Genomic DNA, 22,715 nt, shown 5'->3' on the forward strand with positions numbered 1-22,715 from the left:
TTTTTGTGTTGAATAGTCCTTTGTTTGTGGAGTGCTCAAAGTTATATATCATCATAGCACTCCACAAATAAAGGGCTATCCAACACAAAACGAATTTTTCAGTTCAAACTGGTCGTTCCTGAGTTTAGCCATTACTGCTACGCTCCTATTGGTCATAGCGTGATGATATATAACTTAGAGCACTCTACAAACAAAGGGCTATTCAACACAAAAATATTTTTTCAGTTCGCATCGGTAGTTCCTGATGATAGCCATTACTGTCTGCTCCTATTAGGTATAGCGTGATGATATATAGCATATAGCACTCTACAAACAAAGGGCTATCCAACGCAAAAAGAATTTTTCAGTTTGGACCGGTAGTTCCTGAGATTAGCCATTACTGCTCTGCTCCTATTGGGTATAGCGTGATGAAATATAGCCTATAGCACTCCACGAACAAAGAGCTATTCAACGCAAAAAGAATTTTCAGTTTGGACCGGTAGTTCCTGATATTAGCCATTACTGCTCCGCTCCTATTGGGTATAGCGTGATGATATATAGCCTATAGCACTCCACGAACAAAGGGCTATCCAACGCAAAAGATTTTTTAGTTTGGATCGGTAGTTCCTGAGATTAGCCATTACTGCTCCGCTCCTATTGGGTAAAGCGTGATGATATATAGCCTATAGCACTCCACGAACAAAGGGCTATCCAACTCAAAAATATTTTTCAGTTTGGACTGGTAGTTCCTGAGATTAAGCGCTTCAAGCAAACAAACAAACTCTTCAGCTTTATATAATAGTATATATAGATTAAAAAAAATTGGGGAGAAGGAAGGAGTTTAAGATGGGGGCAGAAAGACAAAGGCTATAAATCCAAAAGAATTGATAATTCCTAAGCAAATGTTGCATTTTTAAACAATTAATTTAACAATTACTCTAGCTTTTGTACAGTATACACATGTTTATATTATAGAAGGAAATAATTAAATCTCCAGTAGTGCCCCCGTTCTCCTACCCATTGCACTGGTGGAACCCGTCATGACTAGGTAGTGGGCAAGTTTTAATATCAAGTATTTTTACTGCACACTGCGTAACTTCATATTGGCGATACGGGATCGCGACTCGTGAGCTTAAGTACTTACGGTGCAGGCAAGCGAGATATTTTTACTTGAAAGTATTATACGCCTACTGCGAAATTCCGTACTTGTAATAGATACATACTTCATAGTCGGGATTTGCAAGCGAATAAATTAAAATGAAAATAAGATTATCAAATACTTGACACAAATATGTTTCTAAGGAATATATTCAAAGTATTATAAAATCAGGTTTCCAACACTGATATTTTAACGTACTCAAGGTACAAGTCATAGAATTAAATTACATGAATCTCAGAATACAAGTATATCCTTTGCTTTGCACCCTTTGCAGCCTAGCGCAACAAGGAACAAAAAATCTTTTGTATGGAATTGACATGGCATTTAATGGCGGATACTGCTATCTCTCTCTCTCAGTACAGTTTCTCTTTCTATTCCTCACCGCCATTATTATTGTTTGTTTACTTCCTGACGTTTTGGAATACATTTGTGTTTATTGATTTATGTTTGTATTATTTGTTATTCAAACAAGTAAAAATATACCAAAAGTGTTTTTGTTGGTGTAAGTGAATACGTTTTAAAGACATGCCACCAAAAACGTTTCATTACGTGTGAAATTTGTGGAGATCGAGCCAGTCGATTAAATCACAAAAGCAGAATGTTTATGGCGAAATTTCCATTGGATGAGGTCAGGTAAGCATTAATTAGATGTTTTTAGTCATCGCGCAAATAAAGTAGCTTAGAAATAATAAAAATTCTCATTTTCTAATTACCATTATGTTACTAGTGATGATGTTATGATTATCGATATCGATACCTGTTTAAATTTATTAATCAATTTGCCCTCCGTGGTTTCACCCATTTAGGTCCAGATTCTGTGGGAACATAGTGATAAAAAGTAGTAATTCTAACTATCTACATACCAAGTTTAATCGCAATCATTTTAGATTTTTGCGGGTACGAATAATAAACATACAATTGCATGCACACGCTTTATAATATTAGTAAGATGATGACTGATCATCAGGACAAAAAATACTAAAGTCGTGTCTGTGTGTGTGTGTGTGTGTGTCTGTGTGTGTGTACTTAAAATGCGTTGAGCAATCAATGTGCCTGGTCACTGTTTATGATTTTAGGCTTAAATATAATTTAATAAGCAATTTATTTACAATTAAAAAATATTTCCAGATGCCGAAAGTGAGTTCAGATTGTGGGAAAAGAAGATTTGTTATATGTTCCAATAGAAAAGCTGCATACTTTGAAATATGTGTGTGGTTCTCACTTTAATAACAAAGATTTTAATAAAAAGAACAATCGCCTTAGAAACTCAGCCATACCATCGAAAAATTTGGAAGCTGATCCACTTCCTGATGAAATGTTTGAATTTCCGTGCCATGTTTTTATAAACAATTATTGCACAAATGATAATATCTTTCAAGAGAAGTGCGACAAAGAAGTGTCACCATCCTTTGACTTTATAATTAAATATTCTCATTGTACCTTGACCTATCATAAGTGCAACTATATTCGCCTACATGGTGAATAAAGGATTTTATTTTAAAAATACAATTATTATTCAACATGTGAAAGCTTTTCATTTTATTTCGAGTCCTCATTTTAGTCCACCCTTGTAATTATAGTGCTAAAATGTTCACTGTATATTGTGAGATGGATTGATAATGTGGACTCGAAAATACATTATATGAATTTTATCAAAATAGCATTAGCGTCGATTCCCACCAGTAGAATTTATCGATATCGATAAAAGGTGCTCACTACTATGTATTTTGTTCAGTTGGTAGTATTATTATTTGACGTTCCTGACGTATTTTTCCGTGATATTGGTATTGATACGCCATGTAAATTGATTTTATTTCTTTGTATTAAGTCCTGTCTCTTAAAACGTAGTGATTATATTCTCTTTGACCCTTTGCCCCGTCCATAGAACAGTAATCCTTATCAGTGATAATAGATTGTATAACTCTAGATATACTTAGATATTATGTGTTATATTTATAGACCTATATGTGTGAAGTTGTGTGGTCGCTGAGATAAATAGATCAGTGTTTAGAGTATTATGCAACCGCATCTCTGATAAGCTTAATTAGTTTGGCAAGCTTTAAAGTTTACCAAACTTTCTGTACAGAAGAAACAGCTGAACAAATGTTAGTGTTGCCACACAAATAAATGAAATCAGGCACAGAAAATGTACTGGGGCATTGTAGAAGACGAACTAAATCAACTAAGAATAATAGTAAATCAAGTTATAAGATATCGTCAATTATTACAATTCTTCATTATAATTCTTCATTACAACTATCCAGCATTTCGCCCCGCCCGCTGATTGTCGAAACCAATTTTTGTTATGGTTGGATATACTTATTTTATATCTGCCCGGATAGCGACCACCGTACACAAAGTGTTACAACCCGCCATAGTGGCTCATGTAAGTGTGTAGTGTTCCGAATCAACCTGAGTATATCCGGTTCCAATAGAGTGGCTTAATTGTGTCGACTGCCGAGGAGTAATGATGATTAACCCTCGGCCCTCTCTTCAATCGACATGTTATTGGACCTAAATCCACTTAACATCCGGTACAGTGTGGTCACTTTACCGTGGCCGTAAAAAATAAAATATAAGCTTTTCATATTTCGTATAAAATACTCTTTAATTGGTCAAAGTATTAAGTGCGTGTGTGTTATTCTATTTTTTAAAATACTAGTATTTTAAAAATATTGTGTGTATCATGTGTATTTCGGTGTACATCTTGAATATTAATTTAATGTAGTGGCTATATTCTCTTTGATATTAATAAACCCATTTTTAAAATGGGTAGACATTTTGGAGACTTAGCTGTTATCCGAGGTATAATTTATTACAGACTCCTCACCCTCATGGAACAAAAAACCATTCTGCAGGAGCCATATCACATGGAGCTCCCAATATGATACCCAGGATGACATCAACCATCACTTACTGGTTGCCGCGTAAGTAAAATATAATCAATAATAATGCGTAATGAAGCCATTGACGAGGATTTAATCTTATATTCCCGATATGGTTATAAATCTGACAGTGCAATGTTAGCAAAGGACAATTCTGTCCACTTTTTAAAGAGATTGTACTATGGTCTTCGGAAATTATTCATATTAAATTTTGAAATATATTTTTGGAATATTTAAATCATTTCATTTGATTAAATTTCTTTCCCCTTTCCTTTCTTTTCAAATAAGTTAAATGACGAGGACATTTCTCGCCAAAAATGTTACTAAATAAAATAGCTATATTGGACAGACTTGCCTTTGTGATATTATATTGTGACGATGATATTTTGCTATTATTACCATTATGTTCATTATATATTATGTTCATATTCGATATTTGTTATATTATTATAATAACTTAATATATTAGCGATATTTATTTTCAGCTGTGATAATGGCCTTAATGTTGTATAAATACGTGGAAGAAAGCTATTACGCATCAAAGAGGAAAAATTTGAAAGATTACGAAAATGAAGTTGAACCAGACCCTTGTAAAACTGTAAATACAAAAATAAGTTATTAACCAGAAACGTTAGAAGTTTAAAGTTATAAAGTATCGGTATTTAATGGACTTACATTTTAACTATTTGTAATAAAAGCAGTTAAGTACGTTAAATTACGATTTCATTTCGATTGCCTAAACAAGCTTGACGATATCATATAACTTACTATTATTATGATAGTCATAATGTTATATTCCTAAATTTTAATTATAAAATATTATTTCTTCAAGACGAATTTCGAGCACAGGCGAATGGCAACGAAGATTAACTAAGTATGCAATACTTAGATGTGCATAAACCGATGAGACGACAATCGGTAAAGAGTGTCCGCATGACCAGCGGCTTTACATGCTTCCCTCAGATTAATAACTAAATATATATTAAAATAAAACTTGCGAAACATCAATCTTATTCATCTAAGATAATTATTACAGTTTCTATACGAGAGTAAATGTCAAATTAACATTTACGTTAGGAAAATTCGCATAGAGCTGAAAATTGGTATAGACATTAAATATGTCATTACCAATAAATGCTCAAAAAGTGCCCATCGATCCTATGTGCAATATTTTTTATTCAAGGTCAAAGGTAAAAAAAAAATCTATTTTCCTACGAACCGGAGGTATTATCGTAAAAATAAGTCAGACAAAAGTTGTAGATCATACAATTCTCTACAACAATTGTTCTTTTTTTTCGTACGATTTTAAAAGTAGAAATACTTATATTCTTCATACACGTTTAATATAAGTAAAAATAACAAACTATAATCTATAATGTCAGTCCCTAATTCCCTTTGTCCGTAACCTTGAGCAATATCTGCCCACTACGTCATTGTCCGAGCATAAAGGGTCTTTTCTTTGAAGGAAGTAAACAAATCGATAAAATTATTTACTTCTTGAAACCTGGGAAAGCTCAAGTACAATCAACAATATATTCATCAGAGTATGACTGCATATCCAAAATGTCACTCATATTTTATTTTTACATGAAATTACTGGTTGCGATACTACATCAGCCGTTTTAATTAATTCGGTTTCTTAAGTAATTCATGTTATAATTGATATATCGATATATAGCATCGCATCGTTATAAAAAAATCGATATATTAATGTAATTTTGTACATCCCTAAAGTCGACATCAATTTTCGTTGCGTTGTATTAATTTTCTGGATTTTCTGTTCTTTCGTTAGTTATTAACCGGATATCCATGTTTAACATTATTCTTTATTTTAAAATATGATAAAATATTATATATTCGGAAAGCTTATTACTTTTAGTGGAAAAATGATTTAATTGTTTATAAACACTTTTGGTAACCTTTTTAAAGCAACAAGTATTTAGTCCGAAGCACTGGCGTTCAGTTCTTCACAATTTGCCCGAAAATGAACGAATGAATGAACACAGGCAGTGCATATTTATAATGAAAAAAAAATATATATAGTTCTGCCCTTATTGTGGGGAAAGAGGATTGTTTTGCTTTTACCAAAAATATTTTAACTTCAACATTGTCAAAATTGTGAAACACATACACTTTATTGCAAAAAAAATTGTAAGCTTATAAAAACAATGAGCACCACAGCATTTTCATTTGAGGTAAATATCAACAAACTTAAAACATCTCTTTAAATCCCATGTTATTATGATTGATATAATTACATCTAAATATTCACCAACTGCACTTTCCAGATGCCTGCAGCAAGTTTTGGTTCAATATCACAAGCTCCCCCAAATGGCGACTGTGGGATAAAAGATGTGTGGAACCATAATTTACATGAAGAATTTCAAATAATAAGACAGGTATATTATGTATCGCCATTGGACAAATTTTGAATGTATATATTGTGTTAAAGTCCTCTAACTTCATAAACATCATCAAAATTTTAAATCAAATAAAACTATTTTACGGTTTTTACCATGTTTTTTTTTCGTGGTATATCACGGGTCGAGCCATGAAGGCTGCAAAATCTGAAATGTTAGGGGAAAATTAAAGTATAAAAAACTACTATAAATACTAAAAATAGTTATATTTTGTTTATATGTCTAACATACGCGTAAACATAAAGAATCATTATGATCTATATTTACTAAAAACTGATCCAAAAACTAAAATGAGAATCCTGATTAAGTTTGTAGGTGATTCAAAGATACCTAAAGCTTATTTTGGTGAATGTTTTACCAATAGTATTAAACTCATTAAAAGAAAGACATAGGTTTAAATTATGAGATAGAGATGATTTGAAATATGAATTTATACCTGTCCTGCCCATCAAAGATAGTTCACATCAAACATGGACTTTGAATAATAATATTTTTATAATGTCTGCTCCTATTAACAGGTAGTGCAAAAGTATCACTGGGTGGCTATGGATACAGAGTTTCCTGGTGTTGTGGCACGCCAATTGGTGAATTCAGATCTACTGCAGACTATCAATACCAACTACTCAGGTAAGGACTAAAATATTAGATAAATTAAAATGCTATTTTTTTAATACTCCATCTTGTAGCAGCTAGAAAATAATTTTCATACACTAATTATTGTAAATGTCAAGCACAATGGTTTATGAATATTTTTTTACTCCTTAAAAAAGAATTAACCTTATGTGGTGTCAATGGCAGTTTGAAAAACTTCTGATAATTTCTAGTAATCTATATATATACACTGCATATTGTAAAAAGAGTGATTTAATAACACATAATAATTATATAAGGATTATAATTGGAGTTGTTAGGGTAGTCAGTTATATTTTAGAATTGCATTCCACAAGTAAAATAATCATATAGGAAGATAACCAACAATATCCTTTGTAATCAAAATAATCATGGATACTTGCCATTTTGTAACACCCTGTAAATTTATTAGTTTGAATACTAGTACATAATATTATAACCTCACTAAAGACACCAATTTTAATAATATTTTTAAATTATATTTGTCAAAAAATATATTTTCAGGTGCAATGTTGATCTTTTAAGAATTATACAACTTGGATTAACATTTATGGATGAAAATGGAAAAACACCGCCTGGTTACACTACATGGCAATTTAATTTTAAATTTAATCTACAGTAAGTTTTAGATTGATGACTTCAATTGAAAATAAAGTTAAAAAAAGTCAAATGTCCTAATATAAATATTTTGTTTTAGAGAAGATATGTATGCACAAGACTCCATTGATTTGCTTCAGAATTCAGGATTACAATTTCGAAAACATGAAGAGGATGGTATTGAACCTTTAGAATTTGCAGAGCTGTTAATGTCATCAGGTATAGATTATATTTTATTAATCATCCACCATCACTGAATTCAGATAGGTCAGAGCTTTGGGTTTTAGTTAGTCGGAGGGTTTATACTGGCAAGTCCCACAGGAATAGGTAAACGGATTTCCCCATGTTAAAAAAAAATGTCAAAGCTACTTAAAAAGGGACTTTATTACTTCTGTGTTTTTCTTGATACTATTTTTCTGATTAGATAAACCTCACAGAAAATTTGAACAGAGAAATTTTTTATTCTTATAACACATAAAACATGTTTCTTTGCTTAAAAGAACATTGGTAATTGACAATGTGTATCAGTCAGGCTATCAGGGTGTTTTTTAATGATACATTTCAAATATAATAATGTTATTTAAATGTATCATTAAAATTCATAATTCTCTTTAACGGTGATGCCCACACTATGTAGTCTGAGATTATTTATTCCACCTTGATGTTTGTATAACTTGTAATTTAGTATTCATATAGATACCAATATTGTTTCAGGTTTAGTACTAATCGACAACATTAAATGGTTAAGTTTTCACTCGGGATATGATTTTGGTTACTTACTTAAATTATTAACAGACCAAAATTTGCCACAAGATGAAAATGACTTCTTTGACAGCTTGAGGATGTACTTCCCAACTGTATATGATGTGAAAGTAAGTATTTCATAGTCACTTCCAAAAGTAGTTCTAAAACAATATAATTATTTCTAGTTTGGCCTAAAATGCTGTTCCATATTTTTATTTGTTTACAGTATTTGATGAAGTTGTGCAAGAATTTAAAAGGTGGCCTCCAAGAAGTAGCAGATCAACTAGAGCTGCGGCGTGTTGGTCCGCAACACCAAGCTGGGTCTGATTCCCATCTCACAGGAATGGCATTCTTTAAAATCAAAGAGGTTTGTAAATAGATTAAAAATATATTAAGTTAATATTTATAATATTATATTTAATTTAAATACTATAATAGTATTCTCTAGATGCCCCTGACCCCAGGGCACTGCATCTATCCTCCTGGAGTGTCTATATCACAATTCATATACAACAAAAAAGATGTCATAAGTACTTTTTTTCAACAATACAATACCAATCCCTATCATAATATATCATTACTATGTACCATGTTGTTTTAAATCTTACAGATCTTCTTTGATGACAACATAGAGAGTTCAAGTGGACATTTATATGGACTGGGTGCTCCATTTTCTGTAAATGTTAACAACTTTCAAGATAATGGAGAAAATGGGAATTCATCTTGATCAGGCGAGTCCGCGTGCGTGACCAGTCTCACGCCGCCGCCTTCGCGACTGTATCATCTCACAGAGTGAAGATTCACTTCAGTGTGGTGTGTTGTACATATTTATATTTAAGAACTAGATTTTAAACACGTGATTATTATGTTTCCTTTTTGGAAGTAATATTATGTTGTATAAGTTATAATTTGTGACAAAAATTACAATGCATTCTGTAAATGGAATTGTAAAATAATTATGGAAATGAATTGGACAGATATATTTATTGATGTATACATTATTTTAAATTACTTTTAGAAATATTGTTCTTAAATCATAATGGCAGCGTCACCGCCCTTTTAATATTCAGTTTTAAATGATGACGACATCGACATCAGGCATACTTTGTAGTGCTACATGTACTTTGGATGGAAGTTCTAATGTTGCAAATCTCAGCTTATTTTTGCGGCCAAGTCCTATACTTGCATGTTCTCGTCGAATAATGTGTTACTTGGAAAAATTATTTCAATAATATACAGCACCTGTACTAAATATTCCAAATCATGTGAGCTTTAGGCGCCAAGGGCAGATTTGGTATGTAGTCTACTATGGATATCTAAGGAATTCACTTTATTTAAAATTGTTATTAAATTATTCATATTTGATGACTATGATTGTTGTTTCTGCCATTTGGAGCTGTAATTTGAAGTTCTGTCCAACTTCGTCAATCGCAATGAAAGCCCGTCCGCCCACCAAAGTAGCATACAACAAATTATGTCGGAATTAGTTAATGCTTCTTTAGGTTTTCATACTCGGTATTTAATGAAAATTAGACACGAAATATATTATCTGCTCTTATGCCGTTTTTTACTGTGGAGGCAGAGCCTAATTACATTGTTATTTCAGTTTAATTTTTTTTAAATAAGAAACCAAATGCTGTGAAACCCTTTTACTACGATTTTAAATGGACCTAGGCAAAAACGCGTCTTGAACGTCTTAACAAATTAAATGTACTATGCTCCAATTTTCTGTTATTATAATGCGTGTTATGTATGTATTTTTAAATTATGTTACATCATAGTATTATTTATAAATACATTAATTTAAAGGAAATCATCATCTTATAATTTAATCAATCGATGAAACGAAGACTAGGCATCAAGCTTGAGATTGTGTATTATTATGTCATAGGGAGCGAATTTACTTAGTTTTGAAGATACATTAATTTTCCGCCTTACAGAATCCCTAACAAATGTAACTTTTCTGATCTATCAGAAATGGCACAGGCCAGCACAGTTAGTCGCTGTTTACTTGTTTTGCCAACATGTCACGTACCTCCCTTGAAGACATAGGATTTATGTGAAATAGCACGCATGTATAGATGGCATATTAAATTTAGCGTGATATATGTATGAAAACGTAATATATCAAGACGTAGGGATGGACGATAAATGGCGTACTATGCGGCAAATCGTTTTAAATCTGTTCGTATTAATTGGGTTTTACTGTAGTGTAATGCTTTTTATACTTGTTTATTCAGTGGCTTATTTCAATAAATATGTTCGCCTTACAGGGTGCACAGACAGGATGTATGTATGTTAGTAACGAAGCTAGATTTATTATTGATCTAGGTATTTAGAACTATTTAGTATCGTGAATTTGTGCACAATATACTATCTACAGTACACATAGTTCATTTTAATATTTGGTTTCAATTTACGAATCTTTCTGTCGTTGTCGTCAGTACAATATTCAATATATTGTATTTATTAAGCAGCAGTTAAAACGCTAAACGTGATGCTCCATGTGTTTCAGTTGTACAATACCGCGTACCCAACTGTAGTTTATTAAAATTACTTGGTAATCATTATTGGTTTCGTCAAACAGCGTTCAGGGCGGTGTGTGACATTTTCTATATTACTAATTTACATTACAATGACCAATGTCGCATCGCCGTCCCGCACCGTCCGTTGTTTGACCAAATCATTAAGGCCACGTTTCGCAACAACCTCGTGGATTGATACCAATATTTTTTTTTTTCTATTATATGGCTACAAGCACTGAGTTGCTGTGCTACGCCAAGATACCAATATTGCTATCTTACCAAGTTGATCATTTCGTTTTGCGCATCTATTATAATAGGGGACCGGACAAATTTTCAGAAGGTGTTTTAAATTGATCATTGTGGATATAAATAGCCAAGAAAAATAGTATTTTGCACAAATAAAGCTTAAAAAGTACATAAAACCATGCCTAAATGTTAAATAGCTATAATTCCCGCGCAAACGCTACATTATGTCATTTCGTCTCGTGTGACGTCATACGTGGATAAAGCAACTTGACAAGTCTTGTCATTTGAACAGTGATTCAATAATGCCAGATTAGGGTTATTTACCCTAGATTTAGGGTAAAACTGAATCAGCAGGGTATTTTTTTATGGTAATTCTACGAGTTAAGGTATTAAAGCTATTATTTCACGGTATTGTAATAAATATTGAGCTTAGAGAAAGATGTTTCCTACAAAAATTGTAGGCCATGAAACAATTATAATTTTTATTCAATACAATTTTCGTGTACAGCTAGTTGTTCCTAATAAAATGAGATAATTAAATTAATAATTATTGAAGTGGAAGTGAAGAAAGAAGTGGCGTCTGCATAGATAAGGATATAGAAATAAAAGTACCGAATTATTTATGATTGTTGGGTAAAATTTTAAATTCCAAATAATCCTGGGGTAAAGAGAAATTATGATTTGGCAACACTGCATAGACCGTGTTAATCTCAGGCAATCTCAGGTTACTGTGTAACAACCAGAATTCTATATAAATAAATATTCTATTCCATATCATGTGGCAGCTAAAACATAAATAAATACATCTCATAACCATAACCTCCCTGGGTGTACAAATGATTTAATTAATTGAAATATTCATCGATTTATTTTAAACCGAAACACTATTTTTTATTTACTAACATCAAAGTGATCCTCACAGAACTACATCGGTGAGTCTGCAGACATTCCGTCGTAGGTTCGTCTTGCTAACTGCAACCACTTTATTCGTATATCTGTTTTTCGTGGTACATCAATAAATAATTTGTTTGGTAAAGATATAGAAGTATTATTACATTCAGGTACGACGCACCAACGATATTTTTTGCGGTCCATTATGATTAACGATTAAACAATCTGTAAACGTTAAGCTGGAAGATAGTAACAACGTCCCGTATAAATGAATATTAATTATTAGAGCAGTTCTGTGTCAAAAAACACATTTAAAGCATTAAAATAACACAACGCGGTATGACATCCAGATGACGTCTGTTTGTTTACATTTTACCCACGTGTGACGTCATGCGCCGTGATTGGTGTTTCATTTGCCGTAAAGAATAGACTAAAAATATTATAATTATTGTATTTTATTTATTGATTTAAAAATACAAATCACAACTCTTTTACAAAAACAAATATGAGATAATATTTTTAATATTACAAACTTTACTTTAAACTGAATTTCAGATTTTTTGGTAATACCTGTCCGGTCCCCTATTAGGTAACTGTTGCCTAATAAATACGTGTTGTTTATGCATAAAGTAGGTATTTTATGGTAGGTATTCTTAAAATTTTATTAAATTTATTTTACTATTATTTTATAAGTTTATACATTATTTTGTAAAAGCATAAAACATTTTCAACTTCTTTTGACTTTTATTGATTACTAGGTGTTACTAGCGGATTCGTCCGAGTTTTAAGCCTTTTCCACAACGAAAGTCTCTAAATCAGTGTACAAATTTATAGCGTCATCTGCTTAAAAATCCTTAAAATATTTAATTGATTCGTACAGAAACAAATTACAGGAGGCCAAGAAGTAGCCTAAATGTTAGTCATGTTCTATAGATGTGCCAAATTTCAATCTATTCAGCGGTTACTGCATTTACTTCTAACATCCAAACCATTTTTATAGACCTTCCCATTTATAATATTAGTATGAATAAGATAATTATTTAAGAAATTAATGGACATTTCATAAAGGGAACGCTTCGATTTAATTACTCGGGCAATTATCTTTCCAAATTATTTCACTCTTTATCGTAATATTTTTTTTTTATAGGTGATCTAGCTTAAAACTATCATTGAGTCCACCTTTCTTTATAACATATAATAGCCACGCTTCTGCTTTTAAAAAGGCGCGGGGCATGCATCCGTTTTTCAGATTCTGAATTGCGATTTTGGATTCAGCATGCAAAGCTCGATGTATAAGCCCGGCTTTTTTCTGTTCAGTATAAATCGGCTGTTTGAAGCAATTGTGCGGTCACAATTATTTCAAACAATAAACTCGACCCCTATTACATGATATCTAGAGTAAAGTTGGTAAAATAAAGGCGTGTTACATCTGAATTACACCTAACATATTATATACCTTGCTTAGTGCTTACTCCACAGATGTATTAGTCTACCCCTAAAATGCGAATAAGGCATCATGCTATGTTATATGAACTTTCTCGAGATAGAAAATAGCGCACGTGTTATGACAGTATTTTTACGATTTGTACCAAACATCCAAATAAATTCTGGAGCTTCTGCGTTTTCTTCTAACATCTATATGTCAACAATTACCTAAAATAATAACATAGGCTGTGCGTTATAACCTGTGCCAGTAAGGCGGCATTTTTAAAATTTGAGCTTTGACAAGACGTGTGTCGTCCATTGAAATGAAAATAAGTTGTCATATACCTTTCGTTAAAATCCCGTAATAATCATATCAATGAATCAGATTAATTTATAACCTACTCTTCTTGTAAAATAAGAAAACGTTCATTGTAATTTTGCATATAAGGTTATAAAGTTTCAAAGGGAATTATATTGATTTTATGACAACGACGCCGATGCAGAACGAAGATCACTTTACTAAAGATAATATTTTACGACATAAGGTAAAAACATCTTTAATATTTTTTTACATTTCGAGTGAAACCAATTAATTACTTGCGCGAAAATAATATTACGGATTTCAGATGCCGACAGCCAGTTTTGGTTCAATTTTATCAAGTACATTAAAAGAAGATTGTGCTATTAAAAATGTATGGAATCATAACCTCCACGAGGAATTTCATGTTATACGGCAGGTAGTTCAGAATTATTGTATTCTCGTGCATCCGTATGACTAATAATACAAATATATATTTTTATAAAATTCATTCTTTAAAATTTATATTTCAGATAGTACAGAAATATCATTGGGTAGCAATGGATACAGAGTTCCCTGGGGTAGTAGCTCGTCCCATAGGTGAATTCAGATCTACAGCAGACTATCAGTATCAATTGTTAAGGTAACTAATGTCAAATATTAAGTGTAGTTATAAAAATTAAGAATATATTTTTGAAAGACCTATTCTATCCAGATGCAATGTAGACCTACTCCGGATAATACAGTTGGGTCTTACATTTATGGATGAAAATGGCAAAACTCCTCCTGGATGTACAACTTGGCAATTCAACTTCAAATTTAATTTGCAGTAAGTTTATTTCTGAACAATATGTGATATTTGCTTGAATAATATTATTGATGCATTATTGACACTGTGTCTTACATGCACCATCAAGCAATCTACTGTTTATCAAATGTGCTGAGTGTTGTTTTGTATGCAGTAATTTTGCCTTGTGGATATAACATATTGTTGTATAAGTAAAATTATCTGATAAAGATATCTACCGTCAGTATTAAAATAAATGTTAAAATTATTTACCAAACTTAGTAACTTTTGTTAATTATGGCTAGCTAAATGGCTCTCCTTTAAATCACATGCAATACTAACCCAGTGGGTTTTAAGTTGTGCTTATTAAGAGAGTAAGAAGTGCTAGAATATTTTAAGGTTTTTATGGGATGGATAAAAATAGTTAGATTCTTATGATATAAACTGTACTTTGATATTATCAGGGAAGATATGTATGCGCAAGATTCAATTGATTTACTACAAAACTCTGGTCTTCAATTCAGGGAGCATGAAGAGCATGGTATAGAGCCTTTAGAGTTTGCAGAACTTTTAATGTCTTCAGGTATTGTTGATGTAGTCATGTTCAATATATATTCGCAGTAACTTCTATACATTCTAAAATAATAAATTATTTTTAGGTATTGTGCTAATGGATAACATAAATTGGTTAAGTTTTCATTCTGGATATGACTTTGGGTATTTACTGAAGCTTCTGACTGATCAAAATTTACCACAAGAAGAAAATGATTTCTTTGACAGTCTAAGACTGTACTTTCCTACTGTGTATGATGTTAAAGTGAGTATGCATTATAAAATCAAGTAAAACATATCTATACAAAAAATAAAATTAAATACTTAAATTGGCTTTGACACAAAAAAATCCTTTTAAAAGTAAAAATATAGATATGTTTGTTTATCCTTTACCTTTATTATTTTAATCCAACCAATGTCGTTATTGGGACCACTAAAGAAGTATAATTATCTCTCTAGACTGGGGTTTCATTTTAGAGTGGGAGCCACACTCTGAAGTAATTTGTACTTAATCCAATTATATTTGAGCTTTTACAAATTGTTCATATAACTTGATAATTCTGTCACCAGATATAGATTAACTTTAATTTGTTTCCATTTTGTTGAATAATAGATATGGTACTTGTACAGGTATGTCCTTTACTAATGTCTTCTTAAGCAATGATTAAAAAAGTATAGGTTATAAAAAAGGCAATTACTCTACTTCTTAATTTATTAAAATATAATAATACCTTTTATTACTTTCTTTTCAGTACTTGATGAAATTATGTAAAATCTTAAAGGAGGACTTCAGGAAGTTGCAGATCAATTGGAGATAAGAAGGGTTGGACCACAACACCAAGCTGGTTCTGATTCTCATCTTACTGGCATGGCATTTTTTAAAATAAAGGAAGTTAGTTTATAAAGTATACATATTACAACGCTAGTTAATAAACTGAGCTAAATCGCATCTGCGACATGCGTAAAAACTGTAACATTTGTGCACCGACATCACTTTATTATTCGTGTGTGTGTCGATTTATATAAGGCTGATTCTTAATTCTTATAAACCATTTTAACCGTTACCCTTAGATCCATAGCAAAAATTTATTAATTGAAAAAAAAAAGACAAGTTTACAGATTTATTTTGATTGGCCTATTTTTATCACACGTAGTTAACGGTTGGAATCAATGACGTTTTACAAATAGACGCGTCATGCACAAACAAAATGGCACAAAAAACAGCGCACTATTTGCTATAGTCACGTACCTATACATATAATTACAAATTGGCTCGAAGAAGGAATAAAAAGATGTTAGCATACATTCGTTAGAAAGGGATATATATACATCGACAGTTACGTAACAACGTTAGTGCCGCACGCTCATGGGCCATCAAGTCGGGCAATTACCTTGCTTTCATAAAAACATCTTAGGTTGGAATAGTTTATTGGAAGCGGGCGATAGTTGGCTAAGTTCATCGCGATAACATTCTTTTATATGCGTAAGTTCAACGACAACGTAGTAAAAATTATTTCGGCTTCGTATCATGTCTCTACTTGAGTCAATACTTAGTAAGCATACGTAATAATCTGGCTACATATATCATAACGTGACAATAGGTGTTTACCCGCCATGGATGGAAACTAGATAAACGCGTAATGGGAGGAGCAATTATGCACCTAACAAGGAAGCAATTATGTCGGTAGGAAATAAATTCAAGCTACCGGAGACTGATGGTTTTTAGTCACTCTAGAAAACTTGTACTCAGCAGTCATGTTACAATGATTAATTTCCCATCGAATCAGCTGGTATTAACGACCTTCGTATTCTTTATTGCAGATTTTCTTTGATGGAAACATAGAAAGTACCAGTGGCCATTTGTATGGATTGGGAGCTCCATTCACAAATAATGTTAATAATTTCCAAGATAATATTGACAATAACAGCTCGTCCTGAAGTGAAGGATACAACACAGTGATAAGTGTTGCAATTCGTGGAGGAATGATAATTAATATTTTGTACCTGATTATTTGCAAACAATTACAATATTTATATAAACTGTGATAAACCCGTATATGCTAGCTAATAAATTTGCCTGAAAATAATGTTTTATGAATAAACATCATTGTTTGTAGCTATTGTTTTTTTAATATACCTAATTGCCCCTTGTATAAACTGTACGATGTGGTCAATTTCTCGCATTCGAGAGTTGAGCAAATAAATTAAAATGTCGAGCAGGCGGTATATGGGCGAACGCAGGCGACGTGTATGTCATAATCGGCTAAGATTAAAGATCTGAATCTTGTTGCTAGTGATATTTTACCATTTTTATTTATGAGCCAATGTTATTGACAAAGAGATTTATAATATACTAGCTTTTGCCCGCGGCTCCGCCCGCGTTATAAAGTTTTTCAGGCTAAAGTTTTCCGTTATAAAAGTAGTAGTTTCCCGGGAGCCTATGTTCTTCTCAGGGTCTCAAACTGTCTCCATACCAAATTTCATCTTAATACGTTAGGTAGTTTTTGAGTTTAACACGTTCAGACAGACAGATGCAGCGGGGGACTTTGTTTTATAATATATTTTTAGAACTTTTAAGTGGATCAATCCCGTCATACATCATTGTTGCATAACTTTAACCGTTTACGCAGAACAGGCAACGGAAGCTCTCAAAACTAATAATTTACCCCGTTTATGCAACATGTTTCATTACTGCTCCGCTCCAATAGGAGCGGAGCAGTAATGAAACATGTGACCAATAGGTCATAGCGTGATGATATATAGCCTATAGCACTCCAGGAACAAAGGGCTATCCAACACAAAAAGATTTTTTCAGTTCAAACCGGTAGTTCCTGAGATTAGCCATTACTGCTCCGCTCCTATTGGTCATAGCGTGATGATATATAGCTTATAGCGGTCCACAAATAAAGGGCTATCCAACATAAAACGAATTTTTCAGTTGAAACCGGTAGTTCCTGAGATTAGCCATTACTGCTCCGCTCCTATTGGTCATAGCGTGTTGATATATAACTTTGAAAACTACACAAACAAAGGACTATTCAACACAAAAAGAATTTTGCAGTTTGAATCGGTAGTTCCCGAGATTAGCCATTACTGCTCCGCTCCTATTGAATATAGCGTGATGATATATAGCCTATAGCACTCCACGAACAAAGGGCTATCCAACGCAAAAAGATTTTTTCAGTTTGGACCGGTAGTTCCTGAGATTAGCCATTACTGCTCCGCTCCTATTGGGTATAACGTGATGATATATAGCCTATAGTACACCACGAACAAAGGGCTATCCAACGCAAAAATATTTTTTCAGTTTGGACCGGTAGTTCCTGAGATTAGCCATTACTGCTCCGCTCCTATTGGGTATAGCGTGATGATATATAGCCTATAGCACTCCACGAACAAAGGGCTATCCAACGCAAAAGAATTTTTCGGTTTGGACCGGTAGTTCCTGAGATTAGCGCGTTCAAACAAACAAACAAACTCTTCAGCTTTATATAATAGTATAGATGATATATAGCCTATAGCACTCCACGAACAAAGGGCTATCCAACGCAAAAGAATTTTTCAGTTTGGACCGGTAGTTCCTGAGATTAGCCATTACTGCTCCGCTCCTATTGGGTATAGCGTGATGATATATAGCCTATAGTACATCACGAACAAAGGGCTATCCAACGCAAAAAGAATTTTTCAGTTTGGACCGGTAGTTCCTGAGATTAGCCATTACTGCTCCGCTCCTATTGGGTATAACGTGATGATATATAGCCTATAGTACACCACGAACAAAGGGCTATCCAACGCAAAAATATTTTTCAGTTTGGACCGGTAGTTCCTGAGATTAGCCATTACTGCTCCGCTCCTATTGGGTATAGCGTGATGATATATAGCCTATAGCACTCCACGAACAAAGGGCTATCCAACGCAAAAAGAATTTTTCGGTTTGGACCGGTAGTTCCTGAGATTAGCGCGTTCAAACAAACAAACAAACTCTTCAGCTTTATATAATAGTATAGATGATATATAGCCTATAGCACTCCACGAACAAAGGGCTATCCAACGCAAAAAGAATTTTTCAGTTTGGACCGGTAGTTCCTGAGATTAGCCATTACTGCTCCGCTCCTATTGGGTATAGCGTGATGATATATAGCCTATAGTACATCACGAACAAAGGGCTATCCAACGCAAAAATAATTTTTCAGTTTGGACCGGTAGTTCCTGAGATTAGCCATTACTGCTCCGCTCCTATTGGGTATAGCGTGATGATATATAGCCTATAGCACTCCACGAACAAAGGGCTATCCAACGCAAAAAGAATTCTTCGGTTTGGACCGGTAGTTCCTGAGATTAGCGCGTTCAAACAAACAAACAAACTCTTCAGCTTTATATAATAGTATAGATATGGTTATTAACCTACTGCGAATGCGGCTCGCGCGCGTACCGCGTTTACGTGTGGGACGAAGGTCAACTTCTGATCAGGGTATCTACGTAGTAAGGTCCAAAAGTTTTTGGCCTGAGCTATAAAATGAAGGGTTGATATCAAACCACTATTATTATTTTTCAATATTAGTAGCAACACTCCTCGTGACAGTTTCCCTCGCCGTTTATCTTTGATAGAGTCTCGCAATTAACGAAGTAGAAGAGCATAGTACTCGCCAGTCTCTGTGGTGTTGCGTTCTTTAAAGTCTATCAATAAAATTCCTTGACAATCCCAAAAAATTGTGGCCATAATCTTTTTCTGAGATGGGTCACCTTCGCTTTTATGGCTGTGGTGAACTTGGACGACGCCACTCCATCGATTCCTTTTTTGAGAGTGGATCACAGTAAAGGACCATAGTTTCGTCACCAGTACCTAACAATCGAATCCAATTCTTTTTTCTGACGACCTTCACAAAGGGATAAAAACTGCTTTCTGCACTTCACTCTTTCTTGCTTTTGAATAGTGGAAAGAAGTTTACTGACCCATCTTGCACTGACCTTATTCATTCTGAAATGTTCATGCAGGATTCTAAGCACTGTAGTTTTGGAAAGCCCAGTCATTGCTGATAATTCTCTAGTCTTCAGTCGTCTGTCTTCCAGTACTTTCTCCTCCTCGTGTAATATAATGACAAAAATTTCAAGTCTCCGATTCATGTAAAGTGGGTAGGCCGAAAATTTTTGGACCTTCGTAGTACGTGAAGCGTAGATCGCCGTGTCGTTAGCGAAGAGCGCCATTATAGTTTAGTAATATTGCTTGTATAAAGCGAGATGAGAAAAGAGAGAACGCAGCCATGCGGGACTCGGGCGGTACTGTGTGTCGGAAAGAGAGTGTTCTTTCCACGCGATATTTGTAACCGCGATTCGACACAAAGTGTTCAAAGTTCTTTTTCGTATGAAGTATTTGCTATAGTTAAAATTGAAAAAAGTAAATAACTATTCTTATGTCTAAGACCCCGTTTACGTAGACGAGGGGCGCCGCGCACCGCGTGTAGCATGGAGACTTGCGACGTGTTGGATGTTTTTTCCGTTTACGGTGCGGCGGCGCATACCGCAGGTCTTGTCATCGCACGCGAAAACACAAACATGTGGCAATGTACAATGTTTATAAAGATGTGAAGGAAAAGTGGTAGTGCCCGCCGCTGCCCCCGCAGCGAATGCACTAGTGTGGCGCGGCACAGCACACAATGGGAAGGGATACTCGATCAAACTGACTAGTTTTATGTTGGCGAGAGATGGAAGGATACGTGTCGCAACTTGCAATTAAATTACGGAAAATTGGAACTTATTATTTCTGCATGTTTCATGTAAATAACGAAAATAATAAGTTAACGTAAAGGCATGCAGCGCATTTATTTAAAATTGTTATATTTTCTCAGTAGATTAGTATAGATCGTTTCATCCAAGAAGACGCGCCCTACTATGCATCGATAGTCGGGGAAAGTGCAATACCGCAATAGTGACAGAAGAAAGTAAAGGATTATCCATCAAAATAATGGACAGTTGTATCAGTTACCACTAAGGAATTTAGTTGCTCGGACTTTTTTATTTGGGTGGACTAATAGGTAGCTGACCCCGGCGCGTACATTACGTGTTGCGTGTGGTACAACGAAAATTTCTTACAAAATAGGTACTATAGTCCAGTCAATTTAGACATTGACCCTTGCAAAAATTCCCAGAAAGCTGAAAATTTGCAAAGATGTTAGGGACACCATTGTTATGAAATTGTGAAAAGTCCCCATCGATCCCATGTCTGCAAATTTTTTATTTAAGGTCAAAGGTTGCAAAATGTTTTTTAATTTTTCAGCGAAACGGTTAGTTTCATGATGAAATATGTCAGAAAAAAATTGTAGGTCATGCAATTATCTACAAAATTGTCTTTACACATTTTTTCATAACTCTAACCATTTTTGAGAAAAAACAATTACAAAATTTTCTTACGCTGTATTGTCTATAATATGTACATGTTTCCACACCACCTATGAGGTAGTGTACCTAGCGCGTTTTTTTAATGTGGTTTCCCCGGTAGGTCTATTCCACGGTCTATTACAGTAAAATTTAATGAATGTTTGGTTATTCTTCTTCCTTTCAGTCGTTATACTCTTGTCAGAGTGCTCGTTGTCGATCAGGTACAGCTCGAGCGACAAGTTCCGTTATACTTGGTTATAAACATATTTTATTCATCATCATCGTCATTAATTATTTCTTCTCATTCCCCTCCATCTTCTTCTCTCTCTCCATTTTTCTTTCTTCTTTCTCATCTTCTTGAGTTGACGTAAATTGTACTAACAGCGATACATCAGTTGTTTCGTCGTTGATGTGAAAATCTTCTTCTATTGGAGATTCAACATTTGAACACGATTGGCCTTGACAAGTGGTGCACGCTAGTGAACAAAATAAGCCTACTTTTTTGCAGCCGTATCTTGAGTTACACCCCTTTTTGCAGTTGCAAAAAATAGAATTAAGGAGGTTTTCTGGTGCAGGTGGAAGAAGCATGTGGATTGGTTCCAATAACCGAGACTTATTATGAATGTTTGACAAAAATTGTTCAAACGTTAGCAGAGAATATTTTAAATAACTACGTGTTTTCACTACGAAGGAATTTCCAAGACTAACTGTGATTCAGGTGCGACCTCACAAAAACAGGTAGACGGAACGGCCACGCGAACAATGGAATGGCACATGGTCCCTTAAAATTCAAATCATATTTTCAGAATTATCGGTCAATATGAATGTATTAGTCACGCAGACTTAGTTTTACTTATATTACAAGCCCAATGATATCATAGGCAGCTTAGACATGCTTATTATGAAGAATGCAGCGTAAGAAAGTTCTGTAATTGTTTTTTCTCAAAAATGGTTAGTGTTATGAAAAAATGTGTAAGGACAATTTTTTAGATAATTGCATGATCTACAATTTTTGTCTGACAATTTTTTTCATAAAACTAACCATTTCGATGAAAAATTCGAAAACACATTTTTGTAACCTTTGACCTTGAATAAAAAATTTTGCAGACATGGGATCGATGGGGACTTTTCACAATTTCATAATAATGGTGTCCCTAACATCTATGTAAATTGTCAGCTTTCTGGGAATTAATGCAAGGTTA

The 22,715-nt window shown here is 33.6% G+C and overlaps 2 protein-coding genes and 1 long non-coding RNA gene across 3 annotated transcripts; all 3 read left to right on the forward strand.

Moving 5' to 3' along the window:
• Positions 1-3,979: 3,979 nt before the first annotated feature.
• On the forward strand, positions 3,980-4,593 carry LOC119191206. The gene is made up of 2 exons (XR_005113396.1): positions 3,980-4,065; positions 4,509-4,593. It is a non-coding gene; the product is annotated as an uncharacterized LOC119191206 (long non-coding RNA).
• A 1,691-nt stretch (positions 4,594-6,284) lies between these two features.
• LOC115455194 (CCR4-NOT transcription complex subunit 7) lies at positions 6,285-9,803 on the forward strand. The gene is given in 8 exon segments (XM_037445107.1): positions 6,285-6,422; positions 6,962-7,016; positions 7,019-7,070; positions 7,578-7,691; positions 7,771-7,889; positions 8,385-8,542; positions 8,641-8,781; positions 9,025-9,803. Coding segments are annotated over 8 exon segments (867 nt in total). The 5' UTR covers positions 6,285-6,311; the 3' UTR covers positions 9,142-9,803.
• Positions 9,804-13,787: 3,984 nt separating this feature from the next.
• On the forward strand, positions 13,788-17,254 carry LOC115455226 (CCR4-NOT transcription complex subunit 7). The gene is given in 9 exon segments (XM_037445108.1): positions 13,788-14,046; positions 14,128-14,238; positions 14,333-14,442; positions 14,515-14,628; positions 15,051-15,169; positions 15,246-15,403; positions 15,891-15,906; positions 15,909-16,030; positions 16,960-17,254. Coding segments are annotated over 9 exon segments (930 nt in total). The 5' UTR covers positions 13,788-13,983; the 3' UTR covers positions 17,077-17,254.
• The last annotated feature ends 5,461 nt before the right edge of the window (positions 17,255-22,715 follow it).

The sequence above is a fragment of the Manduca sexta genome, unplaced genomic scaffold, assembly GCF_014839805.1.
Source record: "Manduca sexta isolate Smith_Timp_Sample1 unplaced genomic scaffold, JHU_Msex_v1.0 HiC_scaffold_1188, whole genome shotgun sequence".
NCBI classification, from domain to species: Eukaryota; Metazoa; Arthropoda; class Insecta; order Lepidoptera; family Sphingidae; genus Manduca; species Manduca sexta.